At 47.3% G+C, this 24,052-nt stretch overlaps 1 protein-coding gene across 1 annotated transcript in view; it reads left to right on the forward strand.

The window, feature by feature from the left end:
• Gnptab (N-acetylglucosamine-1-phosphate transferase subunits alpha and beta) overlaps positions 1 to 24,052 on the forward strand; it is a 55,255-nt gene that overhangs the window by 5,411 nt on the left and 25,792 nt on the right. Inside the window, exons 2-5 of the mRNA XM_057757911.1 lie at positions 10,170 to 10,255; positions 20,550 to 20,669; positions 21,035 to 21,076; positions 22,716 to 22,921. Of these exons, the coding sequence (XP_057613894.1) occupies positions 10,170 to 10,255; positions 20,550 to 20,669; positions 21,035 to 21,076; positions 22,716 to 22,921 (454 nt within the window). The remainder of the gene's footprint in view (positions 1 to 10,169; positions 10,256 to 20,549; positions 20,670 to 21,034; positions 21,077 to 22,715; positions 22,922 to 24,052) is intronic.

Consider the following 24,052-nt stretch of genomic DNA (forward strand, 5'->3'; position numbering starts at 1 on the left):
CTGGCCTGTACAAACTAATTCTCAGCCATACTCAAAATGAGTTACTCACAGCTGATCCTGTGGGTGGGGGCCCCTCTCACTGCTTTATTATTTATTTTTAGCATCAGGGGTTTTATTAAAAAGTAATTATTTTGCTAGGAATGGTGGTGTGTACCTTTAATACCAGCACTTGACAGAGGCAAGTGGATCTTTTGAATTTGAGGCCAGCCTGATCTATATTATAATTTGTCGGCCAGACAGGGCTATGGAGTGAGAGCCTGTCTTACAAAACAAAAGCAGCTAAAACGACAAAATGGCTTCAAAACTACTGGCCAACATGTTGAAGGTTCCTCCCTCTCATTTTAATGTTCAAGAATATATACTTTTATTGGGAGGTTCACACAAGAAACCTGAACTGGTTGGCAGTGTGGCTCAAGGGGTAGTCCCTGAGCTGGATCCCTTGAACTCGTGTAAGAGCTGAAGGAGAGAAGTAACTCCTCTGTGTTACATATATACATACACACACACACACACACACACACACACACACACACAGCACTAAAAAAAGAAACCAGGCGATGGTGGCGCATGTCTTTAATCCCAGCACTCGGGGAGGCAGAGGCAGGTGAATCTCTGTGAATTCGAAAGAAGCGTAAACTATAATATTAATGGAATTTGTGCAATGGAGAACTTCCTTTAAAAAGTCTTTCTTTAGGGGACACTGCTGTCAGAGCCTAGTTGATTGGTAAAGCAGAGACTATGTCTCAGTCACGGCTCAACTCTTGGTAAGTGGAAAATGTTTATTAACAAGAAGGTGCCAAGTAAATTCTGAGGCACAGATGGTTGGATGGATGGATGGATGGATGGACAGATGGACGGACAGATGAATGGATGGACGGACGGATGAGAGGTTGGATGGATGGATGGACGGACGGACGGATGGATGGTGATTTTTTACCTTGCATCCTTTTAACTTCATTTTCAGTGAAGGTAAATTACTTACTCTGATCAATGTGTGGTTACTCTATATTTTCAAACATGATTCATACGTGTAACTTGTCCGTTTCATGTTCTGAAACTCGTTTTTGTTCCCGGAAGTCTTTCTAGAAACCTGAGGCCTGCTGATAGGCTGTGAATAGTAGGGACCGCTCAGGGTGGGGAGAGGAGGCCCCACTGCACACATAAGAACCACATCATAGTGTGAGAGAAGAGGGAATTCAGCGTGTGAATCTGTACACAGTAACGGCTTAGTTTAAAGAAGAAAAGTCACTGTTGAGACATTTCAGAGGGGCCCCGGAGACCTTTGCATGACGCACAAGCTTTCGGGTGGCCTCATATGGGAGCAGGCCTGTGGGCAGAGGGAAGGACAGAATGCTTTGGACAGTAAGACCCTTTGGAGTAGCTGAGCCAAGGCCTGCTAATGTTGAAAGTGTCATCCCTTTGCATTTTGAACCCCCGGTCACTGGCAATGGGTTCTGATTGTCATCAGGAGTCCTGGGTTGCAAGTGACAGATCCCAGCTCAGACCGGTTTTTTAAAATGAACTTGCTAGCTGGTGTAACTGGACAAGCTAAACCTCTGGCGCTTGGATCAAGGTGCTTGAATGATGTCATAAATTCTCCTTGTCCTGTCTTCAGCTCCGTCAGGCAGCCTGCCCCAAACAGGTGTGGGCTCCAACTTCTCCGGCTGGTCACTGCAGAGCCTTTGTCAGTGGGCGGGGGGTGGGGGGGCACCCTCGGAGCTATCTGCCTTGCCCTGGGGCTGAGTGCCCTTATACCCATGTCAGCCACCCTAGTGTCTGCAGAACCTCGGGGCTGGGCAGGCCTGGGAGTCACAGCTGAGTCATGTGATCTGAGACGGCTGCTCCAGAGAACAGTTACCACACTGTTATCAGAGATCGGCCAGAGCAACCGCTGTCAAAGATACCAGCTTCAGTTCAAACCCATTTCCTTTCCTCGGTGTTCCTCGGTCTTCACCCGTGATCACGGTTTGCCCTAACGTAGATACAATCACGTGCTGTTTCTGTGGAAAGTATCTGTGAAGTTTTTAGGTTGTTTTTTTTGTTGTTTGTTTTTTGTTTGTTTGTTTTTTTGGTTTTTCGAGACAGGGTTTCTCTGTAGCTTTGGAGCCTGTCCTGGAATTAGCATTAAGGTGACCAGTCTCAGGGAGTAGCAGGTTCCAGAGCCTAAGTAGAGGCTTTGTGGCTCCCCTAGCTAGACCTACAACAAACAGACAGCAAGACCAAAATGGAGGAGAGAGGTGGGTTTGTGGGCCCCTCTCTTTTCTAACCCAGTGAGGGAGCACACAGAGGGCAGGAGGCCCTTCCCATGTAAGTGTGAAGACCTCAGGATTGGCAAGTGTCAGATACCTAAAGGGCATCCTTCCAAGACCACGCCGACAACCACGCTTAGAGCAGACACTTAGGCATCCCTATTGAGACCAAACGCCAGGCCGCTTTTCTTTTTTTCTTTTTTTTAAATATTTATTTACTTATTATGTATACAATGTTCTGTCTGCATGTGTCCCTGCAGTCTAGAATTGGCACCAGATCTCTTTACGGATGGCTATGAGCCAACATGTGGTTGCCTGGGAATTGAACTCAGAACCTCTGGAAGAGCAACCAGTGCTCTTATTCACTGAGCCATCTCTCCAGCCCCCAGGCCGCTTTTCTTTAGATGGGTTGCTGCCTCCTCCCATAGCCTCTGGAGGTCTTAGCCTCCGACTCTCAGGGTGTGTATGTGGAATGCGGATGGGGGTCCCGGCCCAATAGCAGGTGATCCTCTGCTGGTTCTGTCCTGTGTGTGACTCACGTCTGCTACACGGCACACCCATCTTTGGCTCCAGCTGGATTGTGAGCTGATTCCCAAGTATGGACTCCCACCTCCCCCTGAGAACAGAGAGCTGACAGTCCTTGGCGTGGCTCAGATGCGCGTCAGGGGTGGCTTTAAACAGCGTTGTGTTGAACAGAGCTGTGTTGGTGACTGACCCGAGTCTTTTCCCTGGGTTGGGGAGGTTGGGAATGATTTCTGCCCTAGTCCTTGGATAAGGTGGAGCAGAGCAGCAGTTGCAGAAGGCCAGCGGCTGCCTCTGTGCTCTTGGCCTCTGCGCCCTTATGCCTTGATGGGGGTGAATTTAAGTTTCCCTCCACTCTCTAGGGACTTTGGTCTTTTGGTCCATGACTTACTTGGGCCCTGGAATGTGGTTTCTTGGATTTGGTCCTTCAGAAGAAATGCTTATTTTTATGCCCTCAGCAGCTTCTCAGGGCAGCTAGCTTGCTCAGGAGATAAACCTTAGCTTCCCATTTTGTACTTAGCAACCTGAGGTCAGAGATGGCATGTCTGAAACCTTATTTTTTTCTTTTTTTTTAAGTTATTTATTATGTATACAATATTCTGTGTGTATGTCTGCAGGCACCTCATTACAGATGGTTGTGAGCCACCATGTGGTTGCCGGGAATTAATTGAACTCAGGAACTTTGGAAGAGCAGGCAATGCTCCCAACCACTGAGCCATCTCTCCAGCCCTTGTCTGAAACCTTAAAACTCCCCTGTCTCCACAGGATGCCTGGTTCATTCATTCTGTTAGGAAATGCTTAACCAGGCCCCTGGGGGCACAGCAGTCAAGGAGAAGACGAGGTTCCTGTTGACAAGGAGCCGGTACAGTGGGGCTCTAAATGCCACTTCATCACCACTGCGGGCATTGCTACAAAGTTGTAGAGGGCATGGTGGGAGACACCAGCAGGCAGAATAGATTCGTTGGTGGCCAAGGTCAGGGTGGCTTTCTTGATGCTCTGTAAGCCCAAGGGAGGACCAGAAGCACTCAAGCAGGGGACAGAGGAGGCCAGGGCTGTTTCAGCTGGTGGTGATCTTTCCCCAAGGGATGTTTCACAACATCTGGAGACATTTTAGATCATCCTAGCTGGGCATAGAATGAAGTAGTGCTGTTGGCTTTAATGTGTAGAAGCCAAGGAATTCTGTTAATATATAGGGCAATCCCCACAGCAATTCCCATGCCAATGGCGCTGATGCTGAGAAACTACCACTTCTCACCAATGAAGCAGAGTAAAGGCCTTGACATCGGGAGAACAATCAAAAGGGTAAATGAAGGGGCCATTGAGATGGGCCAGTGAGTAAAGGTGCCAGTCACCAAGTCTGGTGACCGGAGTTTGAGTCCCAGGACCCGTGTAGTGGACATAGAGAACAGATTCCTGATCCCTACAAGTTGTCCTCTGTCGTTGACGTACATGCTGGAGAATTTCTGTGCCCCTGCCGTACACAAAATGCACCAAGGCCCTTGTGGCGGGAGATAGAAAGGAAGACAGAGCTGATACAGAGGTGACTGGTATTGTGGTGACCTTCCCCCTGCACCTGGTACCCTTAAAGGTCGTTGTGTACCGGCTTTTAGTAATTAAGGCCCAGGCATAAATGATGATAACCCTCTCCTGACAGAAAAACTGGTAGGGCGGTACAGGAACGGAGAAACCCTGCATTATGCGCGGCTGTGGGCAGAGTAGTCTGCGGGAGTCTTGGACTGGGCTGGAGGAAGGGCGTAGAGAAGTGGGTAGAACGGGAACGCTTAGGGGCCCAGCCGTCTGTCTGTCTGTTTGCCGCCCAGCCCCTCCACCAACATCTTGATCCACAAGTGTAAGTAAAATCGTCGGCTGGCGTCCCCGTCCCTAGTGGCAGATGTTCTGTGAGCCCCTGCTGAAGGACCGCCGTGAGCATCTAAGCTTACTCTCGTTCACTGATTGCGCTGGCTGGTTTTGTGTCAACTTGACACATGCTAGAGTCGTCAGAGAGTAGAGAACCTCAGCTGAGAAAATGCCTCCAGAAGATCTGGCCATAAGGCGTTTTCTTAATTAGTGATTGATGCAGAGGGCTCATCCATTTGTGGGTGGTGCCATCTATCCCTTGGGCTGGTGGTCCTGGCTTTGTAAGAAGGCAGGTTGAGCAAGCCATGGGGAGCAGGCCAGCGAGCAGCTCCCCTCCATGGCCTCTCCATCAGCCCCTGCCTCCAGGTTCCTGTCCTGACTTCCTCCGGTGATGAACAGTGCTGCGGGAGTGTGAACCCTTTCCTCCCCGACTTGCTTTGGTTATGGTGTTCTGCCAGGGTAATAGAAACCCTAACCAAGACACTGATTGTGACTGAGCCTGGTGAGGACAGGTGGGTTAAATGAGGCGTCAGATGTCCACGAGGCACCTTGCAAAGTGCCCAGTGGCAAGCATCCAATAAACACTAATTAAATGCCGTATGTCCGCTTCGGGGAGCTCTTCTGGCTGTGACGCCCACGTAGGCAGAAGTGAGAGGCCGGCTCTCTCAGATGACGCTTGTCATTGTCATTGATGTTCCCCAGACAGCAGAAAAGCTCTAAGCATTGCCCTGGTGTGCTGTTATGTTAATGAGCTAGCCGAGGGGCAAGTACTTTATTAACATGCCTTGCACTTTTATAATCATCGTGTAGAGGTCTTCCGTCGTTCCCTCTAGAATGTAACAAACCAGTGTTTGTAATAGATGATGCATCTTCCCAGGGTCCTTTCTTCATTTCTCTAGTCTTGGGACAGTTTGTTCCAGTCTTGTGGTGCAGATTAGCGCCTGTAGCGAGTGATCTGTCAGCTCGTGGGTGATTCGTGCATGCAGCACATTAGACGGGAAGAAAGGATCTTAGAGACATCCTACAGACTGAGTCTCATTAGGACGGAGGGAGCCGCATTCTGTGATCAAGCAGAAAGCTCTAAAGTACATTTTTATTGTGTGTGTTGTGTATACATGCATGTGTGCCGTGCCGTGTGTGGAGAACAGAGGACAACCTTCGGGAGTCAGTTGTCTACGTCATCTGAGAATTTTAGTCACAGTAGGGACAATAAGAACGCACACTTCTTGTGTAATCGTGGCCATTTCCAGCTATCTCAGGGAAATAGTTCTGGGCCACTGGATGCCTGGTGTGTTAGGTAAACATCAGCCTCAGAAGTGGTGAATGACTGTATTCATTAGCATATTTTACAAGCCAGCTGCAGATAAATCTGAGGGAGCAGCCTGGGCAAAGCCAGCGTCAGGTGACACCAGCTCAGCCCTATGGCCGATGAGGGAGGGGTCTGCCTGTGGTATCCTAGCTGCCATCACGTCACAGGGACTCAGTGAGATGCGGATTGGCTTTGGCTGCCATCTTGTAAAAGTTGCCGGGCGACTGATTATGAATGCCGTGACTATTCAAAAAGAACCCTAGAAGTGGAAAACTCAGGGCGCAGGGAGATGGCTCAGCCAGCGCAGTAATCACTCCACAAGCCCGAGAACCTGAGCTCTTGCCATCCAGCACCTGCGTTAAAGGTGCGTGTAGAAGCGTGGTTCTCCAGTCCCAGGAAACTGTAGTTATAGGCAGCTGCCATGTGGGGTGCTGGGGATTGAACCCTGGTAATCTGGAAGAGCAGCCAGTTCCTTTAACAATTGAGTCGTGTCTCCAGCCCCTCTGTATCAGGTGTTTTTTTTTTTTTTTTTGGTTTTTCGAGACAGGGTTTCTCTGTGGTTTTGGAGCCTCTCCTGGAACTAGCTCTTGTAGACCAGGCTGGTCTCGAACTCACAGAGATCCGCCTGCCTCTGCCTCCCAAGTGCTGGGATTAAAGGCGTGCGCCACCACCGCCCGGCCTTGATTCAGGTTTTAATTTGCGTTAGTGCCGTATAATATTCTAAGTATCTCGCCATTACAACCATGAAGGTTTCATAAGCTGTGCCCCGTTTAGTAAGCTGTCTAACATGCCTGGCTAGCACAGGAGAAAAGGTAAAATAAGGAACAAGGCTGGGACTGCAGCGGTGACTCAACATTTAAGAATACTGGCTTTTCTTCCAGGGGACCGAGGTTCGGTTCCCAGCACCCATGTAACAGTTTACAACTGTCTGTAACTCCGGGCACAAGGGATCTGATGCCCTTTGCTGGCCTCCACAGGCTCTACATGCATGTGGTGCACAGACATACATGCAGGCAAGAAGAAATAATATTTTTTTAAAAATAAAGACAACAAAGCTAACAGTCAGGCATGGAGTACTGCAGACAGTGGCGGCTAATTTCCAAGTCAGCAGTCAAGACACACATTCCTTAGGGCAGAGAAGGGAGCGAGCGTCGGATTGAACTGGGGAGTAAGGGATTGTTTTACTAATATGTCAGAGTGCCCTGAAATTGGTGAAGTTGGATATTCTGGTGTGAGCCAACACAGGGAGGGAAGATAAAGCTTATCACCTGGGCTTGACCCTTGGCGAGGCTGTGTGCCTCCCTCCCACCTGCTGCATCTTCTGGGCAACCCACTAGCCACGAGCTGGGTCCTAACGTCTTCCTCAGGGAGGGGGTGAATGACCACAGACGCTGGGAGTCGGGTAGAAGGCTTATGGCAGACTCATGTATTTAACAACAGGGAAAACACTTGATACTCTCCCAGCACCCAGGCGGTCTGATCCCTTGACAGTTGACACCTCAAGCTCATCTCTCATTGGCTAGGCACTATCAGGACTTCCTACAGCACCTCTTGCTAGGTGCTCTGGAAATACCGCTTGGTAGCTCCTTCTGGTTAGGCACAGAGGGGACCTTTGGCAGCTCCAGGTTGGCTCCTTTTGGTCTGGTGGGCCTTAACTTCCCCCAACAGATACTTTTCCTAGCTTAATTTTCTTGGTGATTTGTTTTTCAAAGACGACTAGTGGTCGTCCCGTGGCAGACGGCTCAGAGATAGCAATGGCGAACTGCTGTGTTGGCGCTCAGTAAGCTGATACTCATGCAGTCGATACTCTTGAAAATTAGCGCACCCGTGCTTCACAGTGCAGATGGCATTTTATAACTCCAGGTTCGGTTCTGTGTGGTATAAAGATGGAAGGCAGTTTTGTGCATGTTTGACTTCACTTACCAGTGATAGCAGGACCCTGGGTCTCACCAGACCTCATCATTGTACCCGGTCCTCCTGTCACCACATGGCCACCAACTCTTTACGTGCTGCAGGAGAAGGCTCTGGAGCCAACAGCCACCCCACATTCTCTTCCTCTCCCTCACTCCTCCATCATTCTGCTATTAAAACCTGCCGACGTGCCCTGCACTGTCGGACTGCGCTTTGGAAAGGCTCTGCTTGTTAACACTGCAGACCTCGCTTCCTTGGGGAAGCCATTCTCAGTGATTTTTTTCCTAGAAGGTTGGCATCCCTTCCTCCGTGCAGCCGGCATTGCAGTCAACTTCCATTCGAAAATCGATTGTAGAGAGATCTTGGCCAGAGAGCACAGAGTTCGGGGAGGAGGAGTAAATTCGGAGGCCTATGAATGGTACAGCTCTGTGGCTGGGATTAGTAGTACATTTGACACATACACATTACCATGTACATACACGTGTACAAATAATGAATTTGATGCTTACAAATTGCTGAGGGCTGGCGAGACGGCTCAGCAGCTAGAGGCGCTTGCTGCTGCTGAGCCTGAGGACCGGAGTTTGCTTCGGGGACCGACTGTCCTCTCACCTCCACGTTCTTGCTACGCGCAAAATTTTAAACCCTAATAAGTTGTTCAGTAAGTTCATCCTGAATGTTCTCATCACAGAAATATGTCAGATGGTAGCTCCACCAGTTAGGTTTATTTAATCACAATATATATATGCATATACTAAAACGTAGCGTATATCGTAAGTATGTATGATTTTCGTTTGCCAGTTACACACTAATGAAGCCATGGAAAACAACCAACCAATATAGTTCCTTGAAGTTGGGGCTCTTAGCTTATTCCTTGCAAACCTGCAGTTATGTTCAGATGTTTGTAAATAAATCCATTAAGTGAGGACATTGGTATGTGGTACTTGTGCGGGGTCTGAGTGAAGGAGGCTGTAAAGGTAGGCAAAGAGCAGATCTTGGAGTATCTGAGGACCATGAACACAAATGACCGTGTGTTGTGGCACACAGCCCCTCTGTGCCAGCTGTAGTGGCATAGCTAAGCCAAGGAAAGCACACGCGGTAGGTGCATTTTCAAAGACGTCTCTGAAGAAAAAAACCTGCTTTTTGCTGGCTGGAATGAATCCAAAGACCGGGAAGCCTACAGCTTGAATCACACTGTGGCAGAGAAGGGCCATGGAGCTGGAAGGTGTCGGTGGGGCAGGAAGGAGACCATTGCAGAATGAAGGGCAGAATAAAAGACACATTTACAAACTGGACAGATGACAAGCCACCCGATGACAGAGGGAGAATGAGGGCTTCTAGAAAGTGGGGGTGGTCAGCTATCAAGAATTAAGGTGGACACTCAGCGATTGTCATCAGACTTGACCTGGATAGGCCACTGAAACGGGGGGAGGGAAGAAGTGGTATTGGGGAGGGCCGAGGGTTCTAGAAGAAATAGAAGTGACTTTAAAAGATGATGTGAGTGGTCAGCTAGAAGGGCTGTAAAGGGAAGGCTAGGATGTGTTTGCACCAGTGGGCAAAACCCTGCTGAGAGGAGTAGGGAAAGGCGGGAAGGCCGTGAGATGAGAGCCGGTGAGGCCTAGAGCAAATCCAGAGGTAAGGTGTGCCAGGAAGAGGGCCCGAGTTGTTCAGGGTTGAAGAAACAGAGGAAAAGCGGCCTATGGGTGTTTGTACAGCGTCTGTCTCCGAATAGCGAGGCTGCCAGTGGACACCTGGGGTGGTGAGGTCCTCTTCCAGATCACATCTCCCTCCTCTCTTGTTGGTTTTCTCACTCTGAGGGCTCCCTCCCCAGACTGGAGGTGGGGCATAGGTGCCTTGCGGCCCCCCAGCGAGTGCATCTGTTAACCCGTGCCTGGCAGGCAAGTCATCTTCAAGACCCAGCTTCTATTTTCTCCTGGTATCCACCCAGCTCTGCTCGAAAAGGTCAGCTGCACAGCTGCCCTCAAAGAACCTACCCCAAATACACTCTTCCGACTGGCTGCCGTTACCCCTCTCACCCCCCCTTGAGACCCCGTTCAAACATCACTTCCTTTCAAATGTTGTATTCCCATACCCCATCCCAAGGCCGGTGATCTCCTAAGTCTTCTCAGATGGCTTAGCCACAACTGTAGCTTGTTTACTGGCCTGAGCTGGGTGTCTGGAGTGGGTGGGCATGGAGTACGCGGGCGCTCTGGACTGCCTACCTGCTTCTGCAGCAGTTGCTCACATGAACTAACTTTTGTATTGAACCATTGGTTTTTGATACACAGAACGAATTGGTGGTTTTCTCTTTCTTTTTATTCTAGGTGGTTCTGGAATGGAGCCGGGATCAATACCACGTTTTGTTTGATTCCTACAGAGACAATATTGCTGGGAAATCCTTCCAGAATCGGTGAGAGTTATTTTGTAGCTTACCTGTTATTTGAATTTAAAGAGTAAGCCGTGGATTCCTTCTTGTTTTAAATATGGTGGTCATTTAAAGAGATCTGGTCAGGCTGCTTATGTCAGGATGAAACACGTCTCTCACCTGCAAGGGAATAAGAAATTATTTTTTGAGGCAAATGTGTGTGGCGGGAGCATGGATTCGCATTGTGCGGAGTCATGTGTTCCTTTGAGGCAAATGTGTTTCTATGTGGAAATGGGTTTATGAAGTCTTTATAGTTACGTAGCAAAAGACAATCATAAATGTGTTTCTTCAACATTGATGGCAATATCAGGAAAGTGGGTTCCAGCAGACTGGGGGGGATCTCTGCTACAGGTTCTGATGATGCCATTCCTAACTTTTGGGTTGGTGGAAGCTAATGGTTTGTTAATATATTCGAGTGTCTCTCACTTGGTGGTGGTAAGGACCTCAGCTCTGACACTCAAGTGAGCACTGAATGGCTATTAAAGATATTAAAAATAGTCCAAGTGAATTTGGCTGTGCATCTGCAGAGTTCTAACTCTATAATCAGATGGCTCTAAGCGGTCAGTTATCCGTGTAGAATCTTTAACAGAAGTGTGGCTTTGTTCTGGGAATCTCAGTTCACATGTGTATGGTCTTGTATATTTCAGAATAAATACACCCACATGTAGAAACCATCTAGTTCACACTATTTTGTAGGTGAAAATTTTTGATCTCTAAGAAATAATCATGCTCTGGACAGTGGTGGTGCACACCTTTAATCCCAGCACTCAGGAGACAGAGGCAGACGGGTCTCTGTGAGTTCAAGGCCAACCTGATCTACAGAGCAAGTTCCAGGACAGGCTCCAAAGCTACAGAGAAACCCTGTCTTGGGAAAAGAGAAAAGGAAAGGACAGGAAAAAGGAAAGGAAGAGAGAGAGAGAGAGAGAGAGAGAGAGAGAGAGAGAGAATGAATTTTGCTTGCAGGTCGAGTAGACTGAGTTGTAAGGACTTGTTTTCTCTGTCTAGTTCCGTGAGGTACAGGAGCTTTCATCCCTCACAGGAAGCTAGGTTACCACTACACAGCTCGCTGTGAGCGTTGTGAGTGCTGGCCAGCTTAGCAGCACTCTGTCCACGCAGCCACTCCCATGGTGACGGCAGGGCTGGAGCTGGCACCTGGTCATCACACGTTGCTGCCCCTGAGGTACCCATTGCCTCTGTGCTGGGTTCTCCTCGGCTGAGGTGAAGCTTCCTGGTGAAATGCTTTCTTTATTCTTACCCTCAGAAAATTTTCTCTTCCATAAGCCAGGCCTCAGAATAGAAGCGATCTCCCCACCCCCTTATCCTGTGTCTCTTCTTACAGAGAAAATGAATCACATAGGTCTTTTTTTTTCTCTAGAAAATTATTACTTATTTTAAGTATTTATTTTGTTTTTAATTATGTGTTTGTATGTGGCTATTGCTTGTGGGTGCCCATGGAGGCCAGAAGAGGGTGACAGATTCTCCCAAACTAGAGTTTCAAGTGGTTGTGTACAGGTGGGTGCTGGGAACCGAACCCAGTTCTTCTGCAAGAAAACTGCTAAGCCAGCTCTCCAGCCCAAATAAAACATTTATATCATTACAGCAATGTATGTCTGTGTTTTGTGTGTGTGTGTGTGTGCATGTGTGTGTGTGTGTGTATGCATGTGCGCATGCACAGAGGCTGGAGGTCAGTACTGAATGTCTTCCTTTGCTGCTCCCCTTTCCCTCCCTCCCTCCCTCCCTCCCTCCCTCCCTCCCTCCCTCCCTCCTTTGTCTCTCTTTCTTTCTTTCTTTCTTTCTTTCTTTCTTTCTTTCTTTCTTTCTTTCTTTCTTTCTTTTCTTTCTTTCTTTCTTTCTTTTGACGTGGAGCTTGCCGGTTTGGCCTGTGGCTGGCAGGTGAACGCCAGGGTTACTCACCAGCGATAGATAGTGCCTGTCGCCACCTCCTGAGACAGCAGGTGTGCTGCCACAGCCTGGTATTTACACAGGTGCCGGGCATCCGAGCCGGCACAGCTTCAGCCCAGGCTTTCACTTTTTGCTTTGGTCTGTACTCTGTCCGTGATGTTCCTTTCAGAGAGATCGACTCTCTCAGATTCACCCTGCTCTAGACATGGAGTTGTGTGTATCTGTGTTAGCAGAGAGTAGGGAGGCAGACAGCATGTCATCAAAGCGAAGGACAGCCATCCCGCAGGGTCTTCAAAACAGCGCTTTTCAGACACTCAGGCTTCCCAAGGCCTCGGGTTCTGTGAAATACAAGATCTTTTTTTTTTTTTTTCGATACAGGGTATACAAGATCTTTTTATAACAAATATTTGTATTTAAATTATGCATCGGTGAGTGGCGTAAAAGCAATAGTGTGTGGGATTGCTCACACCCTAACTTTTTTTTTTTTTTAAAGATTTATTTATTATATACACAACATTCCTTCCATGCACACCTATATGCCAGAAGAGGGCACCAGATCCCACCACAGATGGCCGTGAGCCACCATGTGGTTGATGGGAATTGAACTCAGGACCTCCGGAAGAGCAGCCAGCACTCCCAACCTCTGAGCCATCTCTCCAGCCCCCTCACACCCTAACCTTTCATCCCTGCGTTGCTTAAAGGGAACAGACAGGATGGTTCTGTTTTGTAAATGCTCCGGATAAGGTGTTAGCCTGTTACATGTTGATCCTTGAGGATACATCTTTTTAATACCTGTGGGTCACGACCCCTTTGGGGGGCGTCGCATATCAGATATCCTGCCTATCAGATATTTACATTACTATTCATGACAGTAGCAAAATGACAGTTATAAAGTGGCAATTTTATGTTTGGGGGTCACCACAGCGTGAGGAACTGTACGAAAAGGTCGTAGCATTAGGAAGGCAGAGAACCACTGTCCTAGGCGATGCTCATGTAAACAACATGGTAGTTGCTCACGTAAAAACCGTGGGGCCAGCCGGGCGGTGGTGGTGCACGCCTTTAATCTCAGCATCGGGAGGCAGAGGCAGGCGGATCTCTGTGAGTTCGAGACCAGCCTGGTCTACAAGAGCTAGTTCCAGGACAGGCTCCAAAACCACAGAGAAACCCTGTCTCAAAAAAAAAAAAAAAAAAAAAAAAACCGTGGGGCCACTGAGTCACAGTTCAACTAGCCATCTTTTTTTTATTCTCCTATTTTTTTATTCTTCGTGTCTTTCACATCAAGCATCTCCATACCATTCATTTCCCTGTCCCTTCGTATCCACCTCTGCCCTTGCAACCTCCCTCCCAAAATAAAAGAAAATAAATAAAGTTTAAGAGGGAAAAGAAAAAGAGAGAAGGAAAAAAAATCTCGTCATGGAAGCTGCAATGTGATACAGTGAGTCGTCACACAGTAAACCCTTTTGTCTATACGTCTTTACTTACAAGTGTTCATTGCAGAGAGTCATTGTTGGTTTGAGGCTCTGGTTTCTGCTCACTATCGATGCTGGGCCCTCACTGGAAACTCCTCTTCAGTATCCTGTTGCCCTGTGCTGTGGGTCGGCAGACCGGTCCCTTCCCAGCTCCAGCAGATCACAGATGGGGTGGATGTTGGGGTGGGTCAACTTAAAACCCTGGTTATGGGCCTGGGTAGTTGTAGGGTTGGTCAGCCTGTCAGTTCTTCCCTGTTCTCACCACCAGGGAGCGCTCTCCTGCATTGTCTGGCAAGTTCTCCCAGTGATAAGCATCATCAACCAGACATCTTTTTCATGGTAGCTCTTGTGGCTTGATAGGACAAGCAAGAGTGGGATTCCTCAGATTTGTTTATCTATTTGTTTATTCATATATTTATTTATTTGTCAATGAACATGGTCTTGTCATTTCAAGGAAAGCAAGTAACAATATTTGTTGGTAATGGTAACATTTGAATTTTCGGGCGTCTAGACCTTGCTTCCAGCACGGTGACAGTAACAGCATCACGATGCTTTTGTGATTAGGTTTGGCCTCATCTCCCAAGTCACGTTTGTTAACATTATGTAAGAAGATTAATAAAATGTGTTAACGTTTGGCAGATCCCCGTGACTATTCAAGCTGTGGTTTTCCAGGGTGTGATGCTACAGAATCTTGCATTAGTGATTGAGCCGTTCAAAGTGCAAGAAAGGTCAATGGGTTTTAATGAAAAAGCCCCAGAGGTTCCTTGTGTGTTTTCAGATTCCACGCTGCAGCTAACCCTGAAGTCACTATGGCTGATTTTGTGTTTTAGCGTCAGAGGAGAATATAAACTATTGCATGCCTGACCCCTCATGTCCCTGTGAGTGGACATTTCCTTCAAAACCCTTTCCCCTTTGGTTAGCTAAATAGATGGAAACCGGAGGCTGTAAGATGAGCATAAGAGAGATCGTCAGAATCGCAGTGAATTTTGCTGTTGTTGTTGCCTAGAGAATGCGGTTTCTGGGTCTTAGAGATGGATCTGTTGGTAAAGTGCTTGCAAGCAAGCACAAGAACCCAGAGTGATCCCCAGCACCTGGGTCAAATAGCCAGATCCATACCTGTGAACCCCAGGGCAAGGGAGGTGGGGAGGACACTGGTAGCTCTGGCTGGCCTGGAACTTGCTGTGTAAATCAGGCTAGCCTCAAAGACAAGGGATCCTCTACCTCCTGAGTGCTGGGGTTAAAGATGTGCACCATCACACCCAGCTCCCTAAAGAATTTGCTTTTTTATTTATCTTGGTTATTTATTTATTATTTTATTTTATACAGAAAGCAAACTCTCTTTTATCATTTTACACGCCAATCCCAGTTCTCTCCCCCCCCACTCCCCCCTCCCATCTCCTCCCCCATGCACTCCTCAGATAGGGTAGGGCCCATTGCTTTGGGGAATCAGATCTCACCTTGTAGCCCAGTCTTGCCCTGCATTTAGAATTTCTCCTCAGCCTCCCAAGAGCTAGGATTGCAGACTAAAATCCTCGTGACTAACGTTTTTACCTTTTTAGACTGCACCTAGCAATGTAATATTTAATGAAAGCTTCTAATCTCTTGTTAGTTTTTGTGCAGTTTTTATTAGTGTCATTTGCTCTGAAGAAAAAGGAAATCCTAGTCTCTGTGGTAGTCACAAGCAAACATGTAGATCACCCACTGCTACTGATTTCCAGGCAGCCATTCATTCTACGGCTCCATTTCATTACGCATAAAACATGGGTATTAAATTGTGTGTAAATCCTAACTATTTTAGTTCTGTGGTTTGTCCACCTCCCCCCCCCCTTCCCATACCGTAGAACTAAGGTCTGTTAAATGACTTTAAAGGTTACCTTTAAATAGCGGTTTATATACAAATTGTTTCACTTTTGTTCTGAGTCCCAGGCTTCCTTCTCATCTGGAAACCAAGATCATGGTCTAGTGGGCAGAGCTGAAGGCTCAGACTCATCACCACCATGCCTGGCGGAAAAACAACTGACTCATAACCATGAGCTGATCATGCTGTCTTTCTGGGTTTTAAATCAGCCCGTGAGTTAAGCTGGGCATGTGATAACAGGCTCATTTGAAGAGAGCAGTGTGTGAATGACTTAGGGACTTGAGTTGCTTTCTTCAGCTGAACGTTTACCCGGATCTCTGGATTCTATTAAAACCCATTAAGAATAAGACATTGCTTTGCCAGGAAAGCTTCAGAATATGCACCCCACTTCCACCCCTTCCCATGTTTTCTTCGGAAACTGTATTGACTCAAGCAGGTTTCTTTTTATTTTTCTCAATATTATTATTATTATTTTTATTTTATATTTTTAGGGTATAAATGCTTGTCATGAGTTTAGTTGCCCAGAAATCATGTAAGAGTCAGACACAGTATTGTGTCTGTAATCACAGGATACCCCGAAGTGGAGATGGGAGGCAGAGGCAGGAGAATCAGATCAGCTAGCCTGGGGTACAGTTACAGAGAGACAAATCCTGTCTTGAGTCCTCAGAGTTGTCCCCTGCCCTCTGCACATGACCACATGCCCTCACTGCTACAAAGAAACAAGTTCCCACCCAAAGCAGCACAGTACACACATACACACCAAAATAAGCAATTTTAGTCTGAATAAAGGCCACTAGGGAGGCTGGGAGTTAGAGTGGCCTTGAATACTTAGTATATGGGAATACTGAGTCAGATATTAGTGAGAAGCACACGTGTGCTGAAGACATTGTAGTTATTGCGGCTGCAGAGGTGGCTCAGTGGTTAAGGGCACCCATTACTCTTCCAGAAGGTGGGGGTTTGATTTCCAGCATCCGAATGGCAGCTCACACTTGTCTGTGACTTTATTTCCATGGGATCCAGTGCCCCTTTCTAGTCTCTGCAGGCCCTGGGCACACAGAGGGCACATTGACATACAAATAGGCCAAACATCCGAACACATTATAGTAATAATAATAATAATAATAATAATAAAATTTCTAGTCAAATTATTTAACTAAAATGTATTAGGCAAACAGTGGTGAACAAGGTAAATTCATTAATCTCACATGTAGGACTGGCAGTATAGAAGGGAACAATGAAGTTCAGTTCCAGCTGTTCTCAGAGTATAGCCTCCCAGATGGCAGCGTCAGCAGTAGCTGAGAACCTCTTAGGAAAGAGCATTCTGAGGTCCCACTTTAGACCCGGGCATTTAGAAACTCCATTTAAAGTCCTCAGTGTAGCTGTTTGAGAATCATTGCAAGGCATGCACAGGAAAAACCTGGGGGGGGGGGGGGAGCCTGAAGATGGAGGAGAGAAAATCAATGACCAGCAAGGCAGGGCACAGGAGGCAGAGTTCTGCTGCTCAGATGCTGTCTGTCTCTGGTGTACTAAGAATCCCTTCAAACCGGGCAGTGGTGGCGCACACCTTTAATCCCAGCACTCAGGAGGAGAGACAGGCTGATTTCTTTGAGTTCCAGGACAGCCAGGGTGACACAGAAAAACCCTGTTGTTGTGGAATAATAATATTTTAGCTAGGCATAGATGTGTTACATTTGTTTCTGCTGCGGGATCTGACTTTAATCGTGTAAAGATGTGTCACTTTTGTTTGCGCTGAATTTTTTTTTAACTGTGTAAAGATGTGTTGTGTTTGTCTCACCTTGCCCGCCTAAGGCACTGAATGGTCTTATAAGAGCCGAGCGGCAGGTGGGCTGGAGAAAGGAGAGGCGGGGCCGACAGACAAAAGAAATAGGAGGAGGAATCTTGACTCCAGAGAGGACAACAGGGACACGCCCTGGGGCAAGAAGCCACGCAGCAAGAAGCCGGACTGAGAAGCAGTGAAAGTAGACACACGGAAGGAAGGAGTAGTAAAAAGCCCCTAGGCAAAGGTAGATAAAGGTTAAGTTAAAGGAGCTAGGGGAAAGGAGCCTTAACTAGACTAGTGTTGTCTCTGTGTCCAGTGCTGTGGGAGAGTTTTGTGAGTTCTGAGAAGAGCGGGCTGAAGAAGAGAGGACTGGAAGGAAGTGCCTAAAGGGAAAGGAAGGGTGAAAGCTTCCTGCAAGTTCTTAATTCTAAGAGGGTCAGCAAGCAAATATCCTGAGAAGGACAGTGATGAAGCCCAGATTGTACCTGGGGCAGTGGTGACTCTTCACTCAGCTGCCACACATGCATCCTCGTTTCCCCGACAAAGCTGTGGGACTGTCGTGTCTCAGGACACACCAGAGTGCCTCTCCCGGGTGTCTCAGGGCACACCAGAGTGCCTTTCCCGAGTGTCTCGGGGCACACCAGAGTGCCCTTCCCGGGTGTCTCCTCCTCCACTTCCAAACTGGCTCATCTCCACTCTCCACTTTTTCTCTACTGTGCCATCTTCTCAGCCCCTTTTCCCCAGTGCTGAGCATGGAACCGTAGACCTCACGCATACTGAGGAAACACTCTGCCTCTGGGCTCCATTCCTCCCGAAGCCAGTTCCTCGCCAAGGCTGTCTCTGGCACTGATGATAATAGTCCTACACAGACAAGGTCTCTAACCCCCCTTTCTGTTATTTTCTGCGACATTTAACATCTCAGACTTCACATCTATTTCATTTACTTCCTGTTTTTACTCATCTAGCATATAAGTACCTCATCTCTTGGGGGCTGTGGTGGGGACAGGCTCGCTATAACCCAGGCTGTCTCAGGCTCCTCCCATCTTCGGCCTCCTAAGAGTTTTGTAATGACAGGCATGTGCCACCAATTGCTTGCCCATGTCTTTCAAGGAAAAGGTGGGGTCACTCTGACTATTTTCCCATGAGATAATTAATCCATGATTTAAAAAAAAAATGTAGTTGTAGCCAGAAGCCTAATCACACACCTGAGTGCCTTTCTTGGCGAGTATCTTGTACTTGTACCCAGGCTGCAAGAAGACCAGAGGGACAGTGTCTTTCGTTGTTGCCATGATCAAACACCTTACAAAAAGCAGCTTAAAGATGGAAAGGCTTGTTTTGGGCTCTTGATTCATAGTGGGGACGGCACGGTGGCTTGAATGGCCTTGCAGATGGTGCAGTTAATCTTGTATCCTGCTACATTACTGAAGGTGTTTATGAGTTGTAGATGTTCCTTGGTAGAATTTTGGGGGATCACTTATGTAAGCTATCATATCATCAGCAAATTGTGAGAGTTTGACTTCTTTTCTGATTTGGATCCCCTTGATCTCCCTTTGGTGTCTTACTGCTCTAGCTAGGACCTCAAGAACTATACTGAATAGATATGGAGAGAGTGGGCAACCTTGTCTTGTTCCTGATTTCAGTGGGATCGCTCGGGGTTTCTCTCCATTTAGTTTGATATTGGCTGTTGGCTTGCTGTATATTGTCTTTATTATGTTTAGGTATGTTCCTTGTTTCCCTGCTTTCTCCAAGACCTTTTAAAAAAATAAGAACAGGTTGAGGGGGCGGGGGAAAGACCATCCCTGTGTCTCACCCACATGGTCGGCCCTCTGTGCCAGGTGCCACACTATCTCACGCTTTGGGAAACAAAATGAGAAGGTCTCCTGCCTCCTTGGCGCTTACCGTCACAGGAAGGGCACGTGTAACCAATGGGAGAGGCAGCAGGACAGTCATTTAATGTGTTAGGAGGATGTCAAGGGCTCTGGAACAAAGGAAGAGAAGAGGGGGCAGGATTTACGACTTCCATCTGAGCAGGAAGGCGGAGGCTCTGCTGGGGCCAGACCATCCTGGACTCCAACAATGTCACTATGTTTTACTCTGTAAGCTTCTGAGTCCAGCTCTTTATCTGGCCGTGTGACCCGGCTGATCCTGCATTTGTGGGATACGTGAGCCATCGATTAATCTAAACTGAGACGTAAGACTTCATCCTCTACTCCCAGACCGTCATAATTCCCAGTCTGCTTGACATTTTCTTACTGTAGAAAAACATACCATAGCGCGGAATTCAGCGTTTTAACCATTTCTAGAGTGTATGGTTGAGAGCAGCACCAAACGTCTCCGCGATGTTGAGCGACTGTTGTGACCGTCTAGTTCCAGAACTGCCGTCATCCACACCTGATGATCAGGTTCTCCCTGCTCCCCTGGGACCCTCAGGCCTCTGAGGAACCACCTTTGTCGCAGATTCTCCTCCATTAATCTTTGATTATTGTTGCTGTTGTCATTACTGTGTGTGTATGAGGGTGGGGGTGATGTGCCCGGTGCGCCTGTGGAGGTCAGAGGGTAACTCCGGGAGTTAGTTCTCTTTGCCTTCTCAGGGACTGAACTCAGTCTTAGGTTTGTGCAGCAAGCACTTTCAATTCACTGAGCCATCTAGATAGCGCGCCCCCTACCCCAGAATCTTTAAAAAGGAAAGGTACAGTGGTGCACACTTTTAATCCCAGCACTCAGGAGGCAGAGGCAGGCAGATCTCTGTGAGTCTGAGGGCAGCCTGGTCTACAGAGTGAGTTCCAGGACAGGTGTCAATCTCTTTACAGGGAGGTTGTGAGGATCAAAGGATAGAGATTTCACAGGTTCCTAACAATGCGGTTCGCAGGGACGGTATCCAGTAGATACCCCTCTCCCAGCCGTGGCCCCAGGACATCACATGGTTCTGTTGAATGGGTATGCCATAGCTCTCTGACCTTTTCGTTGACTTTCTGTGGTTATTTCTAAATTTAAACATGTTTTTGTTGGTTTGTTTTGATGTTGTTTTTTGTTTTGTTCGAGACAGGGTTTCTCTGTGTAGCCATGGCTATCCTGGAACTCGCTCTATAGACCAGGCTGGCCTCGAACTGAGATCCACCTGCCTCTGCTTCCCAAGTGTTGGGATTAAAGGCCTGCACCACCACTACTTGGTTTAAATTTAAAATCTCAGATATAAGTTCTGTTATACTCCTTTCCCCAAATGTTCTGGAAAGCCTATGTTAAGCTGAAGGACTTGTGGGTTTGCCCTAGGCTCTGTCTGCCCATGCCGATCGACGTGGTTTACACCTGGGTGAATGGCACAGACCTTGAACTGCTGAAGGAGCTCCAGCAGGTCCGAGAACAGCTGGAGGAAGAACAGAAGGCCATGAGGTAAATCCGCTTACAAAGAAGCCCGTGTGTGCCGTGAGCTCACGTAGGTGTACGTCAGAGGTGGGCAAAGTGATCAACACAGCCAACTCACTGTTCCCTCTCTCTTACCTGGAAGATTTGCTAAGCGCCCCCACCCCACACACACACTCATTTCTCTATAAATGTAACCAGTACTTTATAGTTAGGTCCTCTGCACTACACAAGTCAACGCCTTCCCTCTGCCTTAAGCATTGTAACCCTTCCTATTGGCAAATTGGTTCCAGTGAAGTCATCAAGAAAGGCAACATTGTTAACTCTCCCCTGTTCACATCTTGGGCTAGCACCAGCTGATGCCTATGTCACAAACTGTGTTTGCTTTTTATTAGGGAAATCCTTGGGAAGAACACGACAGAACCAACGAAGAAGAGGTAAGGGTTTTAGTTTCTTCTCAGGAATAAAGCTCAAAGGCCGGAAATGAAGCGTCAAGTCGTCACTTGTGGGTGCAGACGGTTTTGTTTTGTATTTGCCCATATTCAGCCCCAATTAAGTGCATCCATTAAAGAGAATTTGCAGTGCTAAACAGCATGACTGAATGAGCGCACAGGTTTTTGGCGTTCTACCCAACCAAATCCTGCTTGTTTTTGGCAAGCCCGGAGTACTCATTTATCTGTCTTGATGCATTGTTCTCTTGGTCTCTTCAAACTAATTATACCCTGTGTTCTGACTATAAAATTTGTGCCCATCATCTATTTGTCCATTTGTAATCTCTCCTTATCTTTGGAAGCTGTCAGATTGTATGTACTTAAGGACCTGGAAGGGGATTTAGCCCGGTGACAAGAACCAGGTACATCTGTCCCACTAGATGTATTGGTCTCAATCCTGCTTGGCTCTGATGAGTTCATAAAACAGCTCCGGTGGACAAGCAGAAACTTCTTCACGGCTTCTTTTCCACTTTAAAGAGGTTGTCTGTGGAGGTGATCCTCTACCGTCTTTTTTTGCTTGTTTTTAATTTTTGAAAGAAGCTCTCACCTAGCCCAAGCTAGCCTTCACACTCCCTGCGCAGCTGAGAATGCCTTGATCTGCTCCTGCTGCCTCTTGCTCAAGTGCCGGGTCGTAGGAGTGTGCGGCTACACTCAGCTAACAGCAGTGAGCCGTAGCCGAAGGTGCACCGCTTTTCAACTCCTGTGTCGACGCGGTATTTTCATGCTTCCTACCTCAGTATGGTAGGGCAGGCACGGTATAAGTATATGTGTATGTATATGTGTTATAAGTATATAGTGTGTATGTAGTACCACAGTGTGGCTCTATGAGCTTTGAGGCCAAATATATTTGAGAGGGACAGAGTTAGTGTTTGGATTAACACTCAGTCATCATTTTTGAGGGGTGCTAAGTGAACAAACAGGGTGACAGTTGCTTTCTCTTGCACTTCCTTGATTATTAGCTAAGACGGTTGAACGGTTTTACACACCATTGTACTATCTGTGAGACCCACTTTGTGAGCTTTCTAGTTCTGTGACCATGGCTTTTACTCAGGTACTCTTTAAAGGGGTGTCTTTTATTCAGACAGAAAGCCCCCTATGTGCTGACACTAGAACCATGCTATCCTTGTCATTTGTATCGTGTGATGTCCTGCGTCTCTCATATTGTTCTAACTGGGCTAGGTAAATTGTAGCCAGTAACATGATACCATTAGCCAAAATCTCTTTCCAAGTATGCTAACAAGGGGCTTCAATTGACTTACGTATTATATGCTGACTTTTTTGTTCCCCCACTCTGAGACATGATTTCACTGACCTAGAATTCATAATTGATTCTCTTACCTTATCCGTCAAGTATGAGATATCACACTTGAGTGGTACTCTTATAATTAATAGAAGCTTGAACACTGTATGTTTAAAATGTGTCTTATTTTTATTTCATACTTACTAACAACAATTTTAGCATTTTTGCGATGAACTAATTTATTATGGTATAAATTTTATAGATATGGGTTATAGGATTTTAAACCCCCCCCCCCATCTAGCAGTGGCCTCAAGCTTTTCCTTGGTGATGTGCTTGTCTCTGCAGCGAGAAGCAGTTGGAGTGTCTGCTGACCCACTGCATTAAGGTGCCCATGCTTGTTCTGGACCCGCCCTTGCCAGCCAACAGCACCCTGAAAGACCTGCCATCTCTTTATCCAGCTTTCCACACCGCCAGCGACATGTTCAACGTTGCAAAACCAAAAAACCCTTCTACTAATGTGTCCGTTGTAGTTTTTGACAGTACTAAGGATGGTAAGATTTCTTTTCCATGTTTTTTTTTTAAAGATTTATTATTTTGTGTGTATGAGTGTCTTCTGCATGTATGTCTGTACTCTTCATGCCTGGAGGTCAGAAGAGGGTGTTAGATCCCCTGGAAATGGAGCTGTAGGGAGTTGTGAGCTGCCATGTGGGTCCTAGGAGTTGAGTCGACCATAGAGCAACAAGTGCTCTTGACTGCTGAGCCATCTCTCCAGCCCATGTGTATTTATTATTATTATTGGAAGTTTAATTGTTGGGGCAGGGTCTCTTATGTAGTCCTGTAATTCACTATATAGACTCAATTGACCTCAGACTCTGAGATCCACCTGTCTCTGCCCCCTGAGATCAAAGGTGTGTGCTGTCGTGCCCAGCTCCCTGGGCACTGAGATCGAAGGTGCGTTGCTCTGCCCAGCTCCCTAGGCACTGAGATCGAAGGTGTGTTGCTCTGCCCAGCTCCCTGGAGTGTATATTTAAACCATGCTATCATCGATACTAAGAATAGCAGAGTTCTGAACGAAGCAGTGGTTCAGCTTTTAAGAACCGTCCTATAAACTAATGATGTCCAGGGAAAACCCACAGAGCCATTGTCGCATTGCCCTGTGAGCCGCCTGCCGTCTCAAGAAAGGGCCGCAGGCATAGCATCGTCCGTGCTGAGTACCCGGGAGGATCTTCTCCAGGTCTGCTGTACAGAAAGTGCCTCCACCTCCGTCATCCTGGAGACTAGTTGTTGTTGTTGTTTGTTTGTTATTTTAACAATATAACTCGATGAGATCGTGTTCTACAGTTTGGACAGAACACACTGGAGCGTTCTTGGTCTCTCTTCAGAAATGGCTTGTCTTGCTTCTGCTTTCACACAGTGAAATCTGAACTCCCAGTGCGATGGCACAGGAGGTTTCGCGCCTTTGGGAGACGATGAGGGCACAGAGGTTAAGACTTAATGAGTAGAATTTTTTTTTTTTTTTTTTTTTTTTTTGGTTTTTCGAGACAGGGTTTCTCTGTGGCTTTGGAGCCTGTCCTGGAACTAGCTCTGTAGACCAGGCTGGTCTCGAACTCACAGAGATCCACCTGCCTCTGCCTCCCAAGTGCTGGGATTAAAGGCGTGCGCCACCATTGCCCCGCATGAGT

This window comes from Chionomys nivalis, chromosome 25 (assembly GCF_950005125.1).
Source record: "Chionomys nivalis chromosome 25, mChiNiv1.1, whole genome shotgun sequence".
In the NCBI taxonomy this organism is placed as follows: Eukaryota; Metazoa; Chordata; class Mammalia; order Rodentia; family Cricetidae; genus Chionomys; species Chionomys nivalis.